At 43.3% G+C, this 25,028-nt stretch overlaps 1 protein-coding gene across 1 annotated transcript; it reads left to right on the forward strand.

Moving 5' to 3' along the window:
- Nucleotides 1-1,448: 1,448 nt before the first annotated feature.
- CLNS1A (chloride nucleotide-sensitive channel 1A) lies at nucleotides 1,449-23,231 on the forward strand. Its single transcript, XM_075919503.2, has 7 exons — nucleotides 1,449-1,639; nucleotides 5,724-5,860; nucleotides 7,833-7,943; nucleotides 12,829-12,939; nucleotides 16,231-16,404; nucleotides 18,360-18,444; nucleotides 22,618-23,231. Exons 1-6 carry the CDS (start codon nucleotides 1,521-1,523, stop codon nucleotides 18,425-18,427), a joined length of 720 nt encoding a protein of 239 aa, XP_075775618.1. The 5' UTR covers nucleotides 1,449-1,520; the 3' UTR covers nucleotides 18,428-18,444; nucleotides 22,618-23,231.
- Nucleotides 23,232-25,028: the final 1,797 nt, after the last annotated feature.

Genomic DNA, 25,028 nt, shown 5'->3' on the forward strand with positions numbered 1-25,028 from the left:
TTGACCATGTTAGGCATCCTCTCACCATCCTCTTGATGAAAACTGAAACAAAGAATTCATTAAGCACCTCTGCCAATTCCAAGTTTCTTGTTACTTTTTCTTCCTCTTCAATGAGCAATGGAACTATCATCCTGTCCTTGGTCTTCCTCTTGCTCCTAATATACTTGTAGAATATCTTGTTACCCTTTATGCCTCTAGCTCGATTTAGCTCGTTTTGTGCCTTTGCCTTTCTAATTTTGCCCCTGCATACCTCTGTTGTTGGCTTATATTCATCCTTCGTAATTTGACCTAGTTTCCACTTGTTATATAACTCCTTTTTTATTTTTAGATCATATAAGATCTCTCGGTTGATCCAAGGTGATCTCCTGCCATACTTTCTATCTTTTCTGTGTAGTGGAATAGTTTGCTTTTGGGGGCCTTTAGTAATGTCACTTCAAAAAACTGCTAATGCTTCCGTTGTTTTGCTTCTTACTGTTGCTTCCCATGGGACCTTATCTACCAGCTGAGCTTATTAAAATCTGACTTCTGAAATCTATTGTTTCTATTTTGCTGTTCTCCCTTCTACCATTCCTTAGACTCATGAACTCTTATGATTTCATGATCACTTTCACCGAAGCTGTCTTTCACTGTGCAGCCACGGCTAGGCAGGGTTCTTCCTGTCGGCACAGGTAAGATGTAGAGCTCTTTGTGGATACAAAATTTATATCAGCAAAAATGAGCTGTGGAAATGCAGATCTCTAAAAATGTGCAAGGTTCTAGATACAAAATGTGTATCTACATCCACAAAAATGAGCTGTGCATACAGATACCTACAGCTATCCATGAATTTGTAGGGCTCTAGTAATATGTCTTCCCAAGAGCTAGTTGGTTGCTCAAGCAATGTAGAAATTTTCCATTGATTTAACCTTGTCCCCCATGGAGGGCGGAGAAAGGGGGGTAGATTGTCTTAGCTACACCACTCCCATGTGGATTGCTCAGGTCCCTAAGTGCTATAGTTAAGCCCATTTATTTTTGCATGTGGCTCTTGCCTCCCTCTTGAAGGGTTCAGGCATCTTCACCCCTTGTGCATTACACCTTCCAAGCTCCGTGGTGACCCCCCTCTCCCACAGGGTCTCCATGCTCAGCACTGGCAGCTGCAGTGGAGATGGGCCATGGCCTCCTGCCGCTAGTGTGGAACCTCGTGCGTTCCTGGCCCTTCCCGGCTGCTGCCACCACCCATGGGCGTGGGGCGCAACCGAGCCATGGTGCGCGCTTGCGCACTGCTGGCCCCAAGCGGCTGGGGGACCAGGCCAATCAGGCGCCCCTGCAAGAACACAGCAGATCACGTGACGCGCTGTGTAGGGCGGAGTGCAAAGGGGTGGGGCTTCACCTTGGCGGCCTCGTGCGGCGAACGCTCCGCCTCCCCACCATAGAGCGGTGCCTAGAGCGCCCTCCCCCATTCCTCTCCGTCTCCATGGCCACAGTGGAGGTTCCGCTTCCGGCTGCCGGGCTCGGCGCGCGGGCGGAGGGAGACGGTTGCCATGAGTTTCCTGAAGCGGTTCCCGCCGCCGGCCGAGGGCGTCCGGCAGAGGCAGCCCGACACCGAGGCGGTGCTGGGCGGCCGCGGGCTGGGCACCGGGACCTTGTACATCGCCGAGAGGTGGGGCCCGGGCAGCCGCTGGGGGAGGGGCGACGAGCGGCCTGGGAAGGCGCAAGTGCCGAGTAGAGTCCGGCTGCCGTGGGGGGAGCAGGCCCGGCGGGGGGGCGGACCTGGCCCCGGGGGGAGGGGGGAGACCCGGCTGGCGGCCTTGGTGTGATGGGGGTTGCTCTGTCATCAGACTCCTACGTGCGGGCTCAGGGCTCTTGCCTTCCTGGGGGTTCATCCGAGAAGCAGCTGTCTGCAGTAACGTGCGCTGCAGGGCGGGTCTGGTGGGAATCCCGCTGAGCGGGGGGCTTCAGAGACACCGCGAGCATCCCAGAGCAATGCCCCGGGTCAGTGGGATTCCTGCCGTGCCCTCCCTGCAGTTACTGTGGCCTGAGAGCCTCTTGCCTGCCAACCACAGGGTGGAGCATCTCTCCTGGCCTGACTGTCTGCGCTCCCTACCCCCCCCCGTCTCTAGGTTCTCATGGGATACTTACTATCTCTCCGTCAGAACAGGGCTGGCTTCCTGGGCTCCTCCTCTGCATTTCTATGTACTGCTCTTTCTCATTTAATTGATGACTATGTCCAGTGGTGTAGAACTGCCCTGTGGAGAGTTGAATTTAGGTAAACTAGTCATCTGTACTGAAATCCAAGTTATAAACTAGGTAGATATACTGCTTCCACTCTGCCCTGAACAATGTAGTTAGGCCAAAGATATGAACAACCCTGGGAACTACAGTAAGTTTAACTTCTGTGCTAGGAAAGATAATGGAGCAAGTAATTAAGGAAACATTTGGTGATAGGTAACAGCCAACATGGATTTGTAAAGAAGAAATGTCAAACTAAGCTGATAGCTTTCTTTGATAGGATATCAAGCCTTGTGGATAATGGAGAAGCAGTGGATGTGGTATACTTAGACTTTAGTAAAGGCATTTGACATAGTCTCACATGACCATCTTATCAATAAACTAGGGAAATACAACCTAGATGGGACTACTATAAAGTAAGGATGTGAACGACTAGTTGCCTGTCCAATAAACAAATGCTTATCTGATAGTCGACAAGCTAGTCGACTAGTTATTTCCTCCCATTACTGCCTCTATCAGAAAGAGGCAGCAAGTGGGGAGGGAGTTGGAGCGGAAGGGCAGCTTCAAAGCAGCAGGGCTGCATGGAGCGTGGGTCTAGATCCCAGGCTTCACGCAGCACTGCCACTTTGAAATGTTGCAGGGAGCACAGGACCAGCAGGGGACTGCTTGAGTTCCCTGCTGGCCCTGTACTCCCTGCAGTGCTTTCACCTTTTGCCTTGGGGCTGTTGTTACACTTCAAAGGTGGAAGCCTGCTTATCAACTATTCGATTAGCCAATTAATTGAAATTGTACATCCCTGCTATAAGGTGGGGGCATAACTGGCTGAATAACCATTCGTAGTAATTATTAACAGTTCATAATCATGGTGGAAGAGCATAACAAGTGAAGTTCTGCAGGAATTTGTTTTGGGACCAGTTCTGTTCAATATCTTCATTGATGATTGAGATGACAGCATAGAGAGTACAATTATTAGGTTTGCAGATGATATGAAGCTGGGAGGGGTTGCAAATGCTTTGGAGGATAGGGTCAAAATTCAATATGATCTGGACAAACTAGAGAAATGGTCTGAGGTAGGGCTGTCAAGTGATTAAAAATTGAATCACGTTTGCCTCCCCTTTGAAATGCTACGGTAGTTCAACAGCGCTGCATGGAGCCCAGGATCAGCTGGAGTTCCCAGCTGATCCTGGGCTCCATGCAGCGCTGTCCCTTGGAGGTGTCACAGCAGCGTTTCCAAGGGGCAATGCATTAGGAGCCTGGGATCAGCCGGGGACTCCAGTTGATCCCCAGCTCCACTATTGCAAAGCCCCTTTGACGCGCTGGAGCTTCAAAGGGGCTTTGCAACAATTAAGCCGGGGATCAGCTGGGCACTGTAGCTGATCCCAGTTTCTGCTTGTGCTGCCCCTTTGAAACACCAGAGCAGCACTTCAAAGGGACAGTGCAGCATTAACGCGTTAATCCTTTCATGCATTAATTGCGGGCGTTAACGCAGGTCAGTTGACAGCCTTAGTCTGAGGTAAACAGGATGAAGTTTAATAAGTATAAATGCAAAGTACTCCACTTAGGAAGGAACAATCAGTTTCACACATACAGAATGGGAACTGATTGTCTAGGAAGGAGTACTGCTGAAAGGGATTTAAAGGTCATAGTTGACCACAAGTTAAACATGAGTCAACAGTGTGACACTTGCAAAAAAGCCAGCATGATTCTGGGATGCTTTAACATGAGTTTTGTGAGCAAGACATGAGAATTGATTCTTCCACTCTACTTTGCACTGATTAGACCCCAACTGAAGTGTTGTGTCCAGTTGTGGGCACCGCATTTCAAGAAAGATGTGGAGAAATTGTAGACAGTTCAGAGAAGAGTGACAAATATGATGAAAGCTCTAGAAAATATGACCTATGAGGGAAGAGTGAAAGAATTGGGCTTTGTTTAGAAAAGAGAAGACTGAGGGGGGACATGATAGCAGTTTTCAAGTATCTAAAATGGTGTTACAAGGAGGAGGGAGAAGAATTGTTCTCCTTGGCCTCTAAGGATAGGACAAGAAGCAATGGGCTTAAATTGCAGCGACAGAGATTTAGGTTAGACATTAGGGAAAACTTCCTGTCAGGGTGGCTAAGCACTGTAATAAATTGCCCAGAGGGGTTGTGGAATTTCCATCACTGGAGATATTTAAGATGTTGGATGGACATCTATCCAAGATGATGTAGACCAGTGGTGTCCAACAAAGAGAGCCAAAACTGCGGAAGAAAAAATGCGAAGAGCCGTACCAGAATTGTCAAGCAAAACAAACAAACAAAAAAAAGCCCCCCAGAACAGAATTGTTGAGAAAAAACAAAACAAAAATTTTTTTAAGGGAGGCTGCCGCTTTAAGATAGCTGCCATCTTGGGCGCCATTTTTAAAACCCCGCTGCTCTGACCCAGGAAGCTGGGGGGGAGCTGGCACGGGCCATTGGGGAGGGGGTGCAGGAGTGGCTTTCTGAGCCACACTTTTGTGGGGCAAGAGCTGCAGGTTGGCCACAGTTGATGTAGACAGTGCTTGGTCCTGCCGTAAGAGCAGAGGACTGGTCTCGATAATTTCTCGAGGTTCCTTCCAGTTCTAGGATTCTGTGTGCTGTCAGCATGTATAATGCTGTCTGTGTGTGTGTGCCTTTTACTTAGCTTTCAATAGACTTTGGTCTGAGGTTTATATAAATATTTCTCCCAGCTTTTTGTCTAATGTGTTGGGAGGCTTCTACCAGAGCCATTTACTAGCAATGAATAGAATGAGCCAGTATACACATCAGTTACATTATTGGAGTTCTGTATTGTGGAAGAACTAGGCGCTGTTGAATACAATGAAGCTTTGGATCCAAATACAGACCGGGTGCATTTACAGCTGTCAGTACATAGAAATGAGAAAAGAAACAGCTTGCTGATCATAATTAGGAAAGGAATTCCCCACTTTATCAAATCCCGTTTCTTCCTGATGTCCAATAGAAACTCACTGATATAAGTGATATTGATATTATATTTGTTATCATTACCACAACTGGAAGATCTTATTTTATGATCTCATTGTTTTGAAGGATCACAAAGCACGTTACAAATTGAGGTATAAATTATACTCAAGGATCAATTTAGCTACTTCTGGGGGTGCAACATATCAACAACATGTATCGATTCAAAGAGCGAAGGCCAGAAAATGAATTACAAAGTCTTCAAATTGAAACTGCAGCAGGAATTTATCTAATGTACTAATCCAAGATTAAACTTGTCCAGAACACTTGGAGTCACTCCATCTTTTGTGTAAAGTCTTATAGTACATATGACCATAAATTGTCTGAATTTTAAACAAAAGGATCTGTTAGTTAGCATCATGCTTGAGCCTTAGTTCAGTAATAAGTGGAATGGGTGCTGCCCACAGAATCTCTTCCATAAATGTTACTGTTTCTGATTTGTTAAGCTTCATTTGTAGAGTTGAGTCATGTGACTCAGAACTTTGTTGGACTTGCTTAATTTGACTTATTTTTTTTCAGTCGCCTGTCATGGTTAGATAAGTCTGGATTGGGTTTCTCCTTGGACTATCCTGCTATAAGTTTACATGCTATCTCCAGGGACCTAAATGCCTATCCATGGGAACACTTGTATGTCATGGTGAATGCCAAATTTGAAGGTATGGTATGTTAATATAGTTATGAACTTTTCTTCCTCCCTCTTCTAGTTCAGTAAGCAATTGAAATAAAAATAGTTTCCATATTGGGGTAATTTGTCACTTGACCTGTCAATTGTGAACAGCCTGGAACTTGGGATTAAAAAGCACCAGGCTTTGTCCTTTTTATTTCAAACTCTATCCATTATTTTCCTTTTCTCAAAGACTGTGCCTCTCCCATAATCATTGATATTCTAGTCACTTTTACTATTAACTTTTTCTAACCTGTCTCTTGGCCTTTTAAAATGTGCATCGGGAATATTCTTATAAAATTTCACTTTTTAATTATTTCTACCCTTCTGGTCCTATTTTAAAAGAATAAAAAAGTACTTACATGCTCCTTTGATATTTGTATTCATGTCCCTTTCTCTCAACTGCTTCCTCTTACTCTACTCCCTCCTTTTCTGTGTGTTGCAAATGGGTGTTTGCATGTCTGCATTTTGAAACTATGCTGGAAGCCTTCATTAAAGATTCTTGTGAAATTTTTGTAGGTACGTAGGAGGAGCTCATGTTATGAGGTTTATCACTAAATCTTTAAGGCTGTCCCACAAAGGTTTTTAAACTAAATTAGTTTTATGGTCATTCTTGTTTCTTCATGATGTAGAAAGGAGACCTGAAAGGTGTTTTTTTGTTTTTGTTTCAGTTTACTTTTTTTAAAACACTGTTTGAAATATCAGGTTTGATAAGTCTGTCCCTTTGGAAGTGCTTTTGGGGTTTTTGGAGCTCTTATACAGTGAACTTCTGCTGAAAGGGCAGGGAGTTGAATTCTTTAACAAATCTCTTTTCTCCATAATACACATTGTCCACTGCAGTTAAATTAAGTGTTCAAAAAGGCAAACTAAAAGGTAAGTTTTAAATAGGATGACTAAATATTTCTCTTATTTCCCTGTTCTCCAATCACTCACTTCAACTTTCGAACTATTAAGTTATGACATTACAATCTTTTACTAGTAATAAATACTCTATTTAATGGTCTTACAGGTTAGATGAAACACCGATTTCTTCTTATAAAATGTTTTTGGGCTTATTCTTTTATGCTATTTTTATAAATCTTAAGAAAGCAAAGTATCCCAGCTTTGTTAATGTCAGTTTATGGTATATTGTAAAGAGCCTGTTGCTTGTTAATATTAGAAGATGTCATTCGAACCTTGCTCAGATAGTGAGGGAGAAATGGACAATGTATGTATTTTTATTCCAGTTCCATAAGAAGGGCCTACAAAATTCACAGTCCCTTTCATACTCCTAGAATTTTAAAAATTGTAAATTTCATGACTTCAACTGTTTAAATCTGAAATTTCATGGTGTTGTAAGTGTAGGGTTCCAGACCCAAGTTGTGGGTAGAGGGGTTTTAAGATTATTGTAGGGGAGGTTGTGGTACTGCTACTCTACGAAGTGGTGGTGGCAATGACTTCTGAGCTGGGCAGGTGACTGCTGCTTGCCAGGACTGCAGCTCTGAGGGCAGAGCCGCTGCCAGCAGCAGCATAGAAATAATGATGACATGGTATGGTATTGCTGCTCTGTAAAGGCTTATTGGAAATTATGCATCTAGAGACAAAATTATGTTTTGAATACAGTTTTTTTTTTTTTTAATTTTTAATTGTAGCTAGGACAGTTCTGATCTTATATGTGGTCTTAGTCATTTAATTGGGCCTACCTATACTACAAATAAAACTAAGGCAAAGGATCCCAATTACAGTGCTATTTCAGGTTATTATGGTGATTGATGTACACATTCCTAAGGCAGTTCAGACAAGGGCCTTAGCTATGCTTTGCCTGTGTTCTTTATGTGACTTAGAACCTGGGTATGGTACTACTATCATTTTGGGACCAGGTTCCTGGCTTATAGGTAATATGTATGTGCATTAAAGGAACAAATGGTCCTGAATTTGGAGAAATGCAAACATTTAGATTTCTTTTAAACACTTGAATTCCTTAGAGGAAGAGCCGAAAGAAGCTCCCATGGCTGAAGAGGAAGAAGGGGAAGACAGCGATGATGATATAGAACCAATTGCAGAATTCAGATTTGTACCCAGCGACAAATCAGCCTGTAAGTAAAGAAATAAGGTGATGGTATAGCTCTTTTTGGTAAGAGGCTCAAAGCTCTATATGAACAATTAAGATTCTTGCATATAGGGGAGTTGAGGCACAGAGAGGTCAAATGATGCAACTCCCACTGCTGTTGGGTAACTACTAGACTTCTGCCTTCCTAGAAATATTGTTAATTAGTACCAATTTGTCAGTCTTAGTATTTCAGTTACGGTTGGGGTGTTTTGGGCAGCAAGTTTTTAATTAAAATTCAAGTACAGTTGCAGTATGTAGCTGATACAATATGGGTAGTCTTAAAAATGTTATCTGCTGAATAATATTTCTGAGAATAACCAGGCTACATGTCTGCAACTCCTTATTCATCTACAATAGGGGTGAGGAAAATAATGCCTGGGGGCCAGATGTGGCCCCTGGGTTGCTTAGATCTGGCCCCGAGGATGAGGGGCTCCCCCAGCATTGGGGAGCCACACTAGCACTCCAGTCTCCCTGCAGTTCCCGGTCTCGGACTGATTTTTATGTGGGTCATCGGCCCCATACCTTAAAAAGGTCCCCACCCCAATCTACAGTGCTGTTCACTTATGTAGTAAATGTGTGCATAAACTTCCGTTAGTTTAATCTGTTATGACAGTCTCTCCATATCTCTAACTTTCATTGCCCCCATTTCTGAACTTTTTCTAGTTCCTCTCTCTTTTGAGATTTGGTGATCGGACCAGAACACGGTATTCTAGATGTGCCCTTGATCTATGGTGTAATTTCAGTATTTTTCTCATTTCTTATGTGTCTCAACACTGTTTGTTTTTTGACTGCTGCTAATAGGGATTAAAAGTTTCGTAGGGGTGAACCCTAGGCTTTCATTTTTGGTATTTACAGTGAGTCTAAACCCAGCAATGGATGAGTTCAGGAATGGTATACTGTATGCCTATTCTCTTATTTGTGTTATGTGTCTCTGGTATTCTCTTTCATTGTCAGTCTTGACTAAAGAGAATTTTGTGTTGAATGCAAATTTTTTTCTCCTCCATCTAATTTAAAATTATTCAAAAATATATGAACCTCACAATTCTGGCAAGTGTTCTTGAGGCATCCCGCCTTGAGGCATCCTACTGTTAACTTTTTACCATGCTGAAAATTCTTTTTTTCTTTTCTCCGATCTTCTCTCCCATCCTGAAACCTTGTGAGTGCTGTCATGGTGCATTTCAGTGGAAGAGTTCTGTTACTCTGTCCTTTCAGCACTCACAAATGCTGCCCTGTATATGATGAAGACCCCTCTCAGTCTGTAGATTTGTATTTATTAGGAATGTTAACAGCTAACCATCTAACCGATAAGCGATTGCTTATCGAGATTTAGGAGTCATTGTGAATAGTTCTCTGAAGACGTCCATGCAGTGTGCAGTGGCAGTCAAAAAAGCAAACAGGATGTTGGGAATAATTAAAAAAAGGGATAGAAAATAAGACGGAGAATATTTTATTGCCCTTATATAAATCTGGAATACTGCGTACTGATGTGGTCTCCTCATCTCAAAGAAGATATACTGGCATTAGAAGAGGTTCAGAGAAGGGCAACTAAAATGATTAGGGGTTTGAAACAGGTCCCATATGAGGAGAGATTAAAGAGCCTGGGACTAAGAGGGGATATGATAGAGGTATATAAAATCATGAGTGGTGTGGAGAAAGTGAATAAGGAAAAGTTATTTACTTGTTCCCATAATATAAGAACTAGTAGGGGCCACCAAATGAAATTAATGGGCAGCAGGTTTAAAACAAATAAAAGGAAGTTCTTCACACAGCGCATAGTCAATCTGTGGAACTCCTTGCCTGAGGAGGCTGTGAAGGCTAGGACTATAACAGGGTTTAAAAGAGAACTAGATAAATTCACGGAGGTTAAGTCCATAAATGGCTATTAGCCTGGATGGGTAAGGAATAGTGTCCCCAGCCTCTGTTTGTCAGAGGGTGGAGATGGATGGCAAGAGAGGGATTGCTTGATCATTGCTTGTTCGATTCACTCCCTCTGGGGCACCTGGCATTGGCCACTGTTGGCAGACAGAGTACTGGGCTGGATGGACCTTTGGTCTGACCCAGTATGGCTGTTCTTTTGTTAACGGTCCCAGTTAACTGCAACACACCTCCACACCCACGTGCTCTGCATTTTAAACTCAGACCAGCAGACGGGCTCACTCCCAGCTTGCTGAAGAACACACCAGGGAGCCACCTGCCACTCTGCGCTGCTGCCTCTGATGCAGAGGCAGGGTGGCATGTGGGAGCTGGTTTAAAAACCGACTTCTGGCTGCTGCCCCTGTTGGTGGGGGGCCTCAGCTCCCCATGTACAGAAGCTGCTCCAGCATCCCACAGAACAGCCTCTGTTGGCAGGGAGCTTGGGCCCCTGTGGACAGGGGCTGCTGCTGTGGGGCATCTTCTGTCTGTGAAGACTGAGAGGGGACATGATAGCGGTTTTCAAGTATCTAAAGGGTGTTACAAGGAGGGAGATTAATTGTTCCCCTTAACCTCTAAGGATAGGACAAGAAGCAATGGGCTTAAGTTGTAGCAAGGGAGGTTTAGGTTGGACATTAGGAAAAACTTCCTGCCTGTCAGGGTGGTTAAACACTGGAATAAATTGCCTAGGGAGATTGTGGAATCTCCATCACTGGATATATTGAAGAGCAGGTTGGATAGACGCCTATCAGGGATGATCTAGATCAGTGGTGGCCAACCCATGGCTCGCGAGCCGCATAAATTGTGGCTCCTGACGGAACCCGGAACCGCTCAGGTTAGCTGCTCTCACAGCTGGCTGCTCTGAGCCGCATGTGTGCTCATGGCCCACACTGTTCAGCTCACGTCCCCCAGTGCACAGTGTCATATCCTGCACGTGCTAGCAGCTGGCCGCTGAGCACAGGTAGCGGCTCTGGGAGTGGCAAGGGCACCGAGTGCAGCGGCAGTGGTGAGGGCTCCGGGTGCAGCGGGCGTGGGTCCGGGACTTGGGCGTAAGGTTGGGGTGGGGGAGAACCTGGCTTTGGAGAAGAGGAGGGCAGGGGGATCGGGCGGCAGGGGGAGGGAAGTGCGCCTGGCATTCCAGATGCACGTGGTGGTAGCGGCAATGGTTCTGGCTCCAGGACCTGGGCATAAGGTTTGGGGGAAGGGAATTGGATTAGAGTGGGGAGGGCAGGTGTCTGTCTCTGGGGGAGGGGAGAGGGATTGGGTTAGAGTGGGGATGGGCATTGTCTGGCTCTAGGGGAGGGGAATTGGATTAGAGCTGGGAGGGGGTGCCTGGCTCTGAGGGAGAAGAGGGGATGGGGATTGGGTTGTGAGGGGGGAGTAGGAATCCTAGTACTGCATGCCAGCTCAACTTCTCAGGAAGCACGCAGTTGACATGGGGAGCAGACGAAGAGCACGCGCTTCCTGAGAAGTTGGAGTTGGCATGCAGTCCTGGGTCTCCTACTCACTCTCACTCACTCACTCTGTGCAGGCAGGCAGCAGGGGGAAGGAAGTCCCTGGCTGAGCGACAAACCCAGTGTTTCAGGGAGCGTGACAGCTGTTTATGGAAGGGGAGGGGAAGAGCAGCCCGTGTGTTTCCTTAGACCCGGGATCCCCAGGTACCAGCCAAGCTGTCCCTGTCTCCTCCCCTCCCCCACCAACACTCTGCCCCAGCACTCTGTCCTCTGCCCTCACCAGCACAGTTGGGTCCACATGAGTGAGGCTTGGGGTTTTTTTGGAGGGGTTGTTTTTTTATCTCACTTTTGTGGCCCCAACTGACTTTTCTGTGGGTCAGTGACCCCTGACTCAAAACAGGTTCCCCGCCCCTCTCATAAATAAAGACAATGCTGAAACATGTTGCGTTTGACATAATATTTTATTTAAAAATGAAGCCTGGCCAACAAGCCCCCAATTGGGACCAAGCTCCCATCTGGCTGTAGCATCATAACACTCCTGCACCTTCCCAGACCCCAAACCTGAGCCTATCACACACTGGAAACCCCTGTCCTGAGCCTCTCTCATCCCCAAACTCCTGCACCCCGACATTCCCAGTCTTCTGCCACAACACTCCTGCACCATTCACACACTGCAAATCTGTGTCCTGAGCCCCTCATACACCCAGCCCAAGCTCCTGTACCCTCACAGCCACAAGCCTTCTCAGCACTCCAATACTGTCCAGCCTGGAGCCCCCTCCCTGGGACGGCGTACGAGCACCTATTATCCCACGGTGCGGCGCTGCCTGTTTTTTTTTTTTTTTAATGTGCTCAACTGTCCCCACCCCTACTCCCTCCCACCCCGTACATGGCTCTTTGCATTCTGTCCACCGCTGTTTTGGCTGTTCATCTCTTAACGGGTTGGCCATCCCGATCTAAATGGTGCTTGGTCCTGCCCTGAGGGCAGGGGACTGGACTTGATCTCTTGAGGTCCCTTTCAGTTCTACTGTTCTATGGATTGTCATAGCAGCATCTGTCTGCAGGGAGCTTGAGCTGTATCAGAAGCAGCAGCTCAGGGTGGCACGTGGGAGCTGGTCTGCGTGGGGAGCCGATTTTTAAACCGACTCTGGTTTAAAAACCAGAGACAGCAGTGCAAGGTGTCGGGGGGTTCCCTGGGAACGGGACCAGGAACACCGCTACGAATTGTTGCGACTACACGATTACTAAAATAAGAGAGCTAACATCATTAGTATGTATTATTCATATTTTTTCAGGGGCAAGTATTTAGTGTTTGGCTAAAACAAGTATATTTGCCACATCCTAGCTAATGTAGATCGGCTCTGATTGATTTTGGGGAAGTTCTGTAATCTGTGTTATGCCAGAGGTCAGACTACATGATGGTCCCTTCTGGCCTTGGAATCGATGAATCTGTCTATAGAGCTGTTTTGTCTGTTTGCCAGTGAGAGAATGTGTGACTTGGTTTTGCAGTGGAAGCTATGTTTTCAGCAATGTGTGAATGCCAAGCCCTACATCCAGATCCTGAAGATGAAGATTCAGACAATGATTATGAAGGGGAGGAGTATGACGTGGAGGCCCATGGTTAGTAATTTGCTACCATTTAAATATTTACAAACTTTGGTGTACCAGCAGCCTCTCTTAGAAAGCCCTTTTATTGTAAATGTGTATTTTTAAAAATAGAAAGTTCCTTGGCTGTTACTGGTATCCTCTAAATTTAAAAAAATAGAATAGTCTCTTATATTGTACGTTAGTAGTGTAGAAGCTTAGAAATGATTAGAAAATTACTAATTAGCCTGCAAAGTGTTAGCTGGAGTTCAGCAAAAAGCCTTGTTTGTATTTACAAAATCATCAAGGTATTAACTGACCACAACTTTCCCCCTTCCAAGACAACAAGCTAATGTGATTTTTTTTTTTAACATCTCTACAGCTTGGTCACTTTGTTTAATACAGCATAGGGGATTGTTAGCTTACACACCCTCTTACACACTAGCCTTCTTTACCGTAACCCTGTAGAGACTTTTTCTGATTCAGATTCTTCCTGCTTCCAGAGGTATGATCTGCAGCTTTCTTAGCTAGAGGATGATGCAATGAAAGCTTGTTCTACCTGGCAATAACTGCTATATGATTCCAGTTATGCTCTTAAAGTGTCTATGTAAAAGGCCCTGATTCAACAATGTGCTTGAGCAAATGCTTTATTGTAAGCATATCCTTGACAAGTGTCTGTCCAACCCATTCTTAAAAACCTTTAATGATGGTGTTCCCTTGGAAGCCTATTCCAGAGCTTACCTACTTGTATTGTTAGAAGGTTTTTCCTGATGTCTAACCTAAATCTGGCTTGCTGCAGATTAAGCCCATTACTTGTTCTATCTGCAGTGAACACAGAACAATTAATCACCATCCCATTTATATTACCGCCTTTCATATATTTGAAAACTGTTATGAAGTCACCCCTCAGTCTTCTTTTCTCAAGAATAAATGTGCCTAGTTCTTTTTTTTTTTTTTTTTTTTTTTTTTTAAATCTTCTCTCATAGGTTGGGTTTTCAAAACCCTTTTTAGTGCTCTCCTCTGGACTTTCTCCTCTTTGTCCTTGTTTCCTAAAGCATGGTTCCCGAGTAGAGGAGGGCATTTATCTTCTGTGTCTTACATACAGCACTCCTGATAATACATTTCAAAATATTAGCCTTTTTCACAACTGCATCATATTGATAACTCCTTCTCAGTTTGTGATCCACTGTAATCTCCAGATGCTTTTCAGTAGTACTGTCACCTAGCCAGTTGTTAATTTTTAGTTGTGCATTTGATTTTTTTCCATCTTATGTGAAGTACTGCACTTTTATCGAATTTCATCTTATTGAATTCAGATCATTTCTCTGATTTATTTTTTCAAGGTTGTTCTGAATTTTAATTCTGTCCTTCCAAGTGCTTGCAGCCCTTCCCACTTAGTCATCCTGATTTTATAGGAATAACCCTCACTCCATTCTCCAAGACACTAATAAAAATATTAATAGTACCAGACCCAAGACTGACCCATTTGGGAACACTCTAAATACATCTTCACAGTTTGACAGCAAACCACTGATAACTATTTTTTTGAGTGTGATCTTTTAACCAGCTGTGCACCCACTTTATAGCAATTTTATCTAGATTATATTTCCATCTTTTGCTTCCCCCATATTCTAGACCAGTAAATGCTGTCAAAGATGGAAATTGGATTAGTTTGGCATGATTTGTCTCACCTGTCCCATCTTCTTCCCTTTCACTCAGGTAATCCTTACCCCTTCCCTCTAAGCCCCCAACCTCGTCTCTCTTCTACTACCCTCAGAAAGGCAAGCCCCTGCAAAACCTGGCTTTTGTCCTGGGACCTGAAAGGGCAGGGTCAAACCCTTCTCATCCTTATTCCTTCCATTTCTCCACCCCATAAAGTGCTGGTCCCCTGCTATCAGCCATTTGTATATCTATTTTTGTTTTGCAAAAATACATTTCCCCCAAAATTAAAAAAAAATTAGTGATTTTTAGCAATATGCCATCCATCCTTTTCTAGTTTCTGCTTAATGCTCTATGAAATTTCATTAACATAGTGAATACTAGTGGGAAGGGGGATATTTAAGAGTAGGTTAGATAAATGTCTATCAGGGATGGTCTAGACAGTACTGAGTCCTGCCATGAGGGGAGGGGACTGAACTCGATGACCTCTCGAGGTCCCTTCCAGTCCTAGTATTCTCTGATTCTATGAGCATCTCATTCAGCATGAGAGTTTTGCCATACTACAGTAGATCAGTGTTTCTCAGTGGTCCCTGAAACTACCTTGAGAAACCTGTTAACTAGCCGTTCTAGTGTGTTTACTTTCTGGCACCTTGGTTGAAATGGTTAAACAAAGCCAATAGGAGCTACAAGACTGTGGCTGCGGAACCAGTAAGTAAGCACACCAGAGCGGCCAGTTAACAGGTTTCTCAAAGTGGTTTCACTGACTGCTTAGAGAAACATTGCAGTAGAGTAGCAAAATCTGTCAGTTTTAATTTGATTTTCTCCAGTTTGCCAGGTTACGTTTGTCTGAGATCTTGGTGCAATGATCTTCTGCACCTTTGTTTGATCACTCTCTATAAGCAAAAACCAGTTAAATCTGTTGACTTAAAAAAAAAAAAAAAGCTGTTATTCGGGGACGAGTGTGTATAGGGATTCCCTTGGTCAGATGTCCCCAGATTCAATCTATTAACCTGTGCTGTCATGATGCACAGCAAACTTCAAGGAAATTTGAATAACTGCTTTAAATTTAGAGCATTTAAAAAACTCAGGCCTTAAGCAGAAATCTAGTTTGAACCTTAACAGGGCTATCAGCTATAGGGATGTTAAAATGCATGTATTTTTGTAAACGTGTTTACATGGGGGGAGGGGGGAAGCTCGCGTTTGCAGGGAACCAGCTTTTAATCCAGGTCCCCTCCGAACACCAGCTCTGTCTGCCCTCTCTCCTTTCCCTCTGATAAAGAGGTGGTAGGGGCTGCATGTAACCATGTACACAGGTACGTGTTCATAGACCTAGTCAGCTGCTATAATGTGGTGCAGGAGCATTGAGGAGAAATTTATTGATTGAAGCACTTTGAGATCTGCAAAGGAAAGTGCAAAATGCTGTTCATTAGTGGGTTCTTTTAAAAGCATTTTAGACCATGTATGTGTGTGTTTCTAAATTGTCTACTGTCAAGAGATCCTGCAGTGTAGTCATTGCTAGTTAATCTTTTCAGTTTGACTTACAATTGGTTTTAAATAGCTCATCTGGTTAACAATAAATAAGTATACATATGGAAGTGGTTTGGTATCTTGTAGGTACTTTATGTGCTTATAACTTCATATCTGCTCAATAAAAAATTGTCTTTGCAGAACAAGGACAAGGTGATATCCCTTCCTTCTACACATATGAAGAAGGGTTGTCACACTTAACTGCAGAAGGTCAAGCCACTTTGGAGAGATTAGAGGGCATGTTAGCTCAGTCTGTGAGCAGCCAGTACCACATGGCTGGAGTGCGAACAGAAGAATCAGCAAGAGAATTTGAAGGTGAGACATGCGCCTTTCCACCAAACTACATGTAGTAAAGTTTTTTGGTCCTTGCTGCATGGAACTTGCTTGTGAGAAATATTATCATAATACACGTCTGTGTGTGTTGGGGGAAAAGAAGCCGTTTTCGCGGCATAAATGGTGAGTAACAACATTATTTGAAACATTAAGAAAAATTATTTTCGTGTCTAAGTATTTCCATTACCTTTTTGTGGGTTGGTCACTGTTAAAGCTTTGTGAATGCAATCTTAGCAACCTGGAGGCAAATATTAAAATAAATTGGGGAAAGCTGTGGGCTATTAAAATGCTGCCATTTAATCTTAAAAGGATAGTACCTCTTTGCTTGTCTCTGGATCAAAAGTGTGTAGAATGTATGTGTCTGAATATAGGCTTGCATCAGTTTAGGTAAGAGTCTGAGAGTTTCTAAATACTTTTTAAAAACTATGTATCTAAGATCTTCTTTTTAAAAGTTCTGTTAAATTTTGTTCTTAGCCCATCCTTTTTCTTGCTAGGCAAAGTAATATGGAAAATTAGGTATGTGATGTGTTGCAGTAATTGACAGAGCTGAGTGTCTCTCTTTAAGCTTGAACTCTGAAATTTTTAAAACTTTTTATAGGTTAACTGTATGTGTTCCGTACGTTTTTGTTTAGATTACATTTGTATAAAAATGATTTTGTGACCTCATTTGTTCTTGTGAAATTTCCTTCATTTCTAAGTTCAGTCTGGATTTTGAACCCAAAGTTTTGGATGTTGGAAATAAAGTGGATAGTGTATGGTACAGCTTGGACCTACTCTTAGTGGGCTTAGTAGCCTTCCTTGATCTTATTGGCTATTAGCTGTTCTTGATGGGTGGGTTGGCTTGAATGATTGATCCTTGGCTGCTGATCTTCTGAATTTTTCTGAGATTTCTTGATACTCTGCAGTTAAAGGGAGTAATCCTGACTTTGCTCAACAACAGGGGTAGGCAGTAAGTTTTCTATTATATTAATGGAGGGGATATGGGGTTTCGAATGGAAGTTGGGTACAGGAGGGAGTTCTGGGTAGGGAAATGAGGTGCAGGAGGGATGTGTGAGGACTGGGGGTACAGGAGGAGATGGGGGGGGGGGGGGGTCGTGATCTGGGGCAAGGGTGCAGGTAGGAGTACAGAAGGTTTGGGTTGTGACCTGGCCAGACAGTAGGCGTGTAGGAGGGAGTGGAGTACCATGTGCAGGCTCTGGCCAGGAGGCATTTACCATCCTCCAGCCTGGGGCAGCCTAGTAGGACTTTCAGGCAGGCTCCCTGCCTACTGCACCTCTTGCATCACTCAGTGGCCGGTTGCTGGAGTCCACGTGTGCATCTGCATGGCACACCGCTTGAGTGTGGGATTTCCATGTGCTGCATGCATCTGCAGGCATGGCCCAGGCACTGTGCAGAGATCCCCACTCTCAAGGGATGTGCTATACAGACACATGTTGGTGTCTGGTAATTTGCACAAGGGTTGCAGGGTATTGGTGGCCCAGAATATTGAGGCAGTTGGGATCTGACAGGACAGAAGTTCTCAGAACAGATGCTAGATTGGTTTTATTTGACACTAACCGACTTCATATACACCTGCAATGTTATGTTTTCTAATCATGTGTTCATCTCAATGACAGGGGTCTCGTGTTCAAATCTGTGAACCAAATATGGGATCTTGCCTTTTAAAAAAATTCTTAGAGTAAGAAACTGCAGTTTAATAATCTTGCATCTCTTTAATGTGCAATGAAGTGATGCTGAATTGTCCTACGTTTTAAATAGGAGTATAGCTAAGAGTAGGTGAACCAGCTTTGTGGAGTTTTCAAGTTTGTTTCTGTCAGCATAGCATTTGTATCTGCTGCATCACTACTCTCTGGCCAGCAGAGGGCCCTGACTTTTATGTCACAGCATTTTCAGCTTGTGAGTGCTGCAGTATATCATTGTCTTGGATTTGTTTTCAGATGGGATGGAAGTGGACACAGCACCAGTGGTTGCAGGGCAGTTTGAAGATGCAGAAGTGGATCACTGAGGAGGATGTGTGCTACTGTAAGCTTAAGACTTCAGTTTTTTCTACCTTCTATGTGAAGCTCTTCAGTTTGATGAATTGGGAATTGTCCATGTGTCCCTGTTTTAAATTACTTTGGCAACCAATGAGAGTTCTGTGAATAAATACGGGATTTTGTTTTACAGTAAATGAAAAAATATAGCAGCTTTGAAAAAAATTGTTAATCATAACTGTAGAAAGGAGTTAAACTGTAAAATGAGCAGCCAGATCAGGTTTAATTGCCATCTTATTCAGACATTGACCTTACACACTTCAAGGAAAGGTAGATTAGTCTGAGGGTAGATGTAGAGCCTTGGGTCACATGAATTGTCTGATCACACAAAGTCTCTTGGAAGCAACACGAATACTGGGCCCAAGGCTGTGAAGTTATATAGTAGGGATGTAAAATCCCCTTTAATTGGCTAACTGGTTAAACATTTTGTTTAACTGGTTAACCAGTTAGAGGGGATAAGCGGGGGTGGGGGCACTCCAGCCCAGCTGGAGCTGCCCCTTTCTGGTGTGAGCTCCCCCAGTTAACCTTAACCAGTAAACTAGTTAAACCTTCATATCCCTAGTATCCATTGTTTCCCTCCTAAGCATGCAAGATTTGCAGTGTTTTCTAGGGGGCAGAACTCTTCACTGTGGCAAGTCTTAATATAAGTGGGAAGAGGAATTCTTCCTATTGTTTTTCAAGCTTTCTAGGTGGGGGTGGTGTTGAAAGCTTTCAGCTTTGGAACAGCTCTAGAAATAAGTTTTTCCTGTTTCCCCTCTTTTGTAATGTCTGTCTTCCTGATGTTAGTGGCATAACAAGGTGTAATAGTATTTCCCAGCCACAGTGGGGGAGAAAGTTTAATTTGGGAGCAATAATTGACTTCTGACACACACAGACTTTACATTGGGCTTGTACAGCTACATAAAAGTTGCCTGCCTGCCAGCTTCAGCAGCAACTATTGAGGTAGCCAGCAACAGGCACAGCTTACATGTGCTGGCAGCAGCAAATTGATTTTAGCATCTCTGGCCTGCTCATTGCAGAAGTAAGAGCACAAAACCCTGCCTTAAAAAGCCCACCACTAGGCAGCTGCACTTCAAGCAATGTGTCACCTTCTCTGAGGAGTGGTGGGGGAGGGGAAGGGAACAACAAAACTAATAGGCTATGTCTACATTGGCATGATTTTGCGCAAGAACTCTTTTGCGGAAGAGTTCTTGTGCAAAAACTCTTCCAGAAGAGAGCGTCTACACTGGCATGTGCCTTTGCGCAGGAGATGTGCTTTTGTGTAAGAGCATCCGTGCCACTGTAGACACACTCTTGCGCAAGAAAGCTCTAATGGCCATTTTAACCATAGAGCTTTATTGCGCAAGAAATTCATGTTACCTGTCTATACTGGCCTCTTGCGCAAGAACAGTTGCACAAGAGGGCTTATTCCTGAGCGGGAGCATCATAGTTCTTGCGCAAGAAGCACTGATTTCATACATTAGAACGTCAGTGTTCTTGCGCAAGAACTCGTGGCCAGTGTAGACAGACAGCAAGTTTTGGCGCAAAAGCAATTGCTTTTGTGCAACATCGCACCAATGTAGACACAGCCATAGAAAGTTAGTGCAAAAAAAAAAAAAACAGAAAAAGTGTCTGGAAAGGAAAAGTGAAAATTAATCAAAAATAATTGTTAGGAAACAGGTGAGCAGCTGCCCCAAGAGAGGTTGCACAAGTAGCAGGCTGGGAATCACGATGGAATACTGGTGTGAGTCTTTATATATATGGCTTTTCTCCTCCTCCTCTGCCACTGCTTATTCTTCCTGTGTCTTTATATAACTGAATCTACATTTCCTACTATCTGGGAGCTTTTGAATGACACCCTGGTCACATACTGATCCTGAGAGGATTGGCCCTGAAGTAAGCTTTCATTTGCTTTTTCTCCTTTTGCTATAAGGACTCAGCCTCCCTTATTCTTTGCCACTTAGAGGTATTTAACAGGGTGTTGGCACCATCCTGAAGCATTGAGTGGCTCAATGAGGAGCTATTACAGGTACCATGAAGATTTGTTGTTCTATCTCCAGATTCCTGGCTCTGTATCAGGGATGCCCGTGACATCTAAACCTTGAAGAGGTTTGCTCGTATTACCGTAGAGCTGTGTTTCCCTCCAGTAGCTATCAGTCTATCTGCCACATCAAAGCGAGTTTCTTTGTGGTAGTAATATTGCGATGTTTCACTTTTTGTGAAACATTACCACTAAATGGTCACATTGTAAGCTTAGCTGGGTCAGGCTGGGTTAGAAATAAAATTGGAAGCACCTAAGGATGCCTAGGAAGTTATATTTTAGGGCTTATGGGGTTTTGGGGAGATGGTAAAATTCTGTGCAGATTTCCAAGAATCTGAGGGGAGGAGAGGGAAGAGTCAGGGCCTTTTCTTCATATACTCCCATAGTGTAATTTGAAACAGTAGCACATAAAAGTGCCCTAGGGGAACTTTTAGTTTACATGGACTAAATAGTATGCAATACATATACCTGGTTAGGGATGTAAGCAACTAGTTGACTATCTGATAACCGCAAGCTTATCGAATAGTTGAGTAGTCACTTCCCTCCCCTTGTGGCCTTTATCAGAGAGAGGCAGAAAGGGGGGTAGGAACTGGTGCTGGGGGGAGCCCCGCCATGAAAAGGGGCTGCTGGACTCAGTGCGAGCTGTGACCTAGGAGTCCTGGTTTGTGCTGCTCCAGGACACTGAGCTTCTGCATTTTAAATGTGGTAAGAGCCCGGTGGCTCTTATTACATTTGAGATGCAGCGCAGGTGGCTCCCAGAGCTGGCATAAGACGGGACTGCTCAGTCCCAGATTGAGCTGGTTCCTGAAGCTACCCCCGCTGAGGGTCTGCAGAGTGGTCTTATCGACTAATTGTATAGCCAATACAATTTGAATTGACTGTATTTAGCTAGGTAACCACAATGTAACATCCTTACACCTGTCTCCCATTACTGCTCTGTGAAGACAAGCCCTGAGGTATAAGCCAGGAACTTTATAAATAAACTGCACTGGAAAAGATGAAGTCAACACAGACTAGGTAACCTAGTCTTATGTTTGGATAAACACTGATTTAATTTTTTGTATCTGTGTGTTTTTATTGGTGTTTGTCAGTTAAAAACCTAAAATCAGAAGCTTTGTGTATTGGCAACACTTTTTCTGGCAAAGCATCCTGATATGTTATAACCTCTTCAGTTGGCAGTACGCTTTCTGAGCCTATAGTGTACATACCCCAGTATGTTGTTATAGAACACTGTTAATTGGTTAGGAAGCAAAGATTAGCATATCTTAAACCATGTTGCTATGCAGTTCTTGTTCAGTGGTGGATAAAGTCTTCTGTGTATTTAGTGCTAAGTATTATGTCACTTCATAAAGCATTTGAGAGCCGTTGGTATGAAAAGCCCTGTAATGAGTGGGCCACCAGGTTGGTTTGCTGATTTTAACTCCGTTCCAAAAAAAATAATTCCCAAGTAATCACAGAATCCATGTGAAGAACAATTGGCTCTTTATTGTGTCTGCTAATCACCATGCTAGCAAATTTATGGCATGTGGGTTACTGTAATAAAGAGGAAGTTTGAGATTTTCATAGTACGCTATGGAGCAAATAATTTTAGATTTGATTCTTTTTAGTTTGCTTAACATTGCAAGCAGACTGAGCAAATAATCTGCAGGAACATCACGTCCCAGTGATCCTTTGGAAAGCAATGAACCACCATGCCTCTAAAATGGCACTCTCATGTGAAACTAATGTTGCATGTCATTGTTCATTATACAGATGAGATGTGACAGTTGCCTGGCAAAGCTCTTGAAGACTTGTTGATGATGAAAGTGTGAAATTTGTACTTGGTCTTGTCAAGAGCAGTTTTTATTTATTCAACTTGAACAAAAAGTAAACTTTTGTAAACATGTTTGTATATATTAAACTGGCAGCTGTTGGGCACTCTTTCCCTATCCATACGCACATTTAGTACTGTCCTTTTAGGGCCTGACTTTCAGACCAACTGAGCACTCAAAAGTCCCACTGAAGTCGGTGAGAGCTGCAGGAGCCCAGCCCTTCTGAAAATCAGGCCCAGGATGTGTTGAGTGAATAGTTATCCCATGCTGTTGCTAGCAGCTATTATTCTTTAATGACAATAATCTAAATCCTGTGTTTTGTATCTTTCAGATTCCTCTTGTGGCCCTTGCAGAATAAACTGTAAAACTGAAGGCATTGCAGTAACTATTGGGAATTAATCTCCTTATTAATAACTTCTCTATTAATGACCTAAGCATGGACATTTATGTCTGTAAATGCTTGTATAGATGTGCTTAAAACAGAGTTTGATATTTCTGTGACCACTATGGGGATTTTATTTAAAAGATAAAAACAACAGCACCTCTTGTCTAATGCTTGAATAGGGCTAATCATGGCTCATTTCTAGAAAGCCTTTGTAGGAATTCTAGGAATTAAGAAACAAAATTGTAATTAGAAGAGAATTCTAGGTTGTCCTAGAATTTGTCCATATTTTTGTATTTGTCTATCCATTAAATCAGCCATGTATGATAGAAACATGAATTTGGTAAAGAAAAATAGTCAGCTGAGGATGCAGAGCAAAACTAATTTTTAGGCACCCAAGTAACTGGTTTTATCTGTTCATGTCTTTTGTCTGTCATATTTTTACTGACAGAGTTTGGGTAGGGAAGAGGCTAGAGTGATGTCCCACAGATGAGGCTTGTTTTGTCTTTGTAATAAACATTAACAAAATTGTTTAATAAACTTAAGACTTTTGTATCTCACAATCCAGGCTTCTCTTGCAGCTGTCAGTCATTTTCTTTGGAAGATTAATTCAGTTGCTCAGGGCTCTGCTTGGACAGCTCACTTTTGGGAGGGGATAAGAGGGGCGTTACTTAAGTGCATCCCTTAAAGGGGATGTTTTCCTTGAAATGTTTCCCATTTTAAGTCTTGTCTGCATACAGGATTTTTGCGCTATTGTAACACTGGTACAAATCTCTAGTATAGATGAACTGTTCTAAAATGTTGTAGAGCTACCTTCGCTGTGACTTACCCTGGGTTTTTAGGAGATTCTGACTGCTAAGAAAAATGCAGAAATCTGCTGAAGCTGCCTTTCATCCATTCCACCATGTCCTCTGATTTGTTGGGAGACAGTTCTGCCGGGTATACTCTGGTCTTCATATTCTACTCTACAAGGAATTCTGCATCATTGTACATATGCAGAATTAATGATACTTTCAGATTTATTTGCTTCCCTGCAGCAAAATGACTTCTGCTCAAAAAGCAAAGATAAACCACAAGAATGGCCATGCACCCCTCCCCAGTAGTGTAGGCAAGTAGCTTCAGGCTCCTGGATAAAGAAATAAATCACCACTGGAGGGGCTCTGGGCATCACATTTATGAGACTTGCTTGCTGTTGAGGCATGCTTGGCATGAGAAGGCAGGGCTTTGGAATGTTAGAAAGTCTAAATTTTTGGACTGTAAACATTTCCTATCAAAATGTGCTTCGTCAGCTGTTGCTACTGACATTCTGGAGATGGTCAATAACCAATAGAAACTCTTGAGTTCAGCGTTTTCATTTGCTCTAGTTGTCTGTGATATAGCACTGAGTGTGTAGCTGCATATAGTTTTTGATAACTGGAAATAAATTGTCAAGACTACCTATATTATTATTAGCAGGGCTCACTGAACCGCGGCGAGCCCCGCTCACCAGCCGCGCTGTCCAGCGATCTGCGCATGCGCAGATCGCCCGAACCTGGCTCTTCCGGGTTGCAATCTACTCGCCACGGTATGTAAATTTGTTATGCCTATTGCATAGATGGAGAAGTTGAGGCACCAATTGAATTGCCTTTGTCTCAGTGAGTCAGTGACACAGTTGCAGATAGTAATAGAGATGTAGCCGTGTTAGTCTGGTCTTGCTGAAACAAAAGACAGGACTATGCAGCACTTCAAAGACTAACAAGATGGTTTATAAAGCTCATCACCTAATAAACCATCTTGTTAGTTTTTAAAGTGCTGCACAGTCCTGTCTCAACAGTTGCAGGTGGAAATTAGGAGTCCTGATTCTGTGGCTGTTGCCTTTGGACAGCAGGAAGAAGTCAATGGCCATGATCATGTCTCAAAAAATGAGGTTTACAAGATTTTTTCGAAAAAGGGTTTCATTTTCGAAAGATCCCTGTTTAAATTGCCATTTTTCTATCAAAAAGCCCCATGCTGAAAAAACTGTGGCTGCCATTATGCAAATGAAACACACAGGAAATATAAATCCCGGCTTCATTTGCAATTTTGAAGTATCTAATTTACATCCCTTTTTCGAGAAAAGGGATGTAGTCTAGACTTTTCGAGAAAAGGGATGCACCCTCAGATGCATCCTCATTTTTGCAAATACAGATTAACACAGCTACCCCCTGATACTTGTCATTAAAGACAATGGAACTGTGCCCCTGCTGCTGAGAACTTAGTTTTCATCTACAATTTGGCATCATGTAGAGACTGTTACCCTTTCAGTTACACAAACTGGATAGGAGCAGTGCTGCTCAACAGCTATCTAATGATAATTGCAGAGAAAGGAGTGTTAGAATAAG

This window comes from Pelodiscus sinensis, chromosome 1 (assembly GCF_052426305.1).
Source record: "Pelodiscus sinensis isolate ZL-2025 chromosome 1, ASM5242630v1, whole genome shotgun sequence".
In the NCBI taxonomy this organism is placed as follows: Eukaryota; Metazoa; Chordata; order Testudines; family Trionychidae; genus Pelodiscus; species Pelodiscus sinensis.

What these genes read in the sequence shown, in the direction of transcription:
- CLNS1A (XM_075919503.2), top strand. Translation starts at nt 1,521, where the DNA reads ATGAGTTTCCTGAAGCGGTTCCCGCCGCCGGCCGAGGGCGTCCGGCAG. An exon ending in GGTGAATGCCAAATTTGAAG is followed by an intron (nt 5,861 to 7,832) that starts GTATGGTATGTT and finishes TGAATTCCTTAG; the next exon opens with AGGAAGAGCCGAAAGAAGCT. An exon ending in ACCCAGCGACAAATCAGCCT is followed by an intron (nt 7,944 to 12,828) that starts GTAAGTAAAGAA and finishes TTGGTTTTGCAG; the next exon opens with TGGAAGCTATGTTTTCAGCA.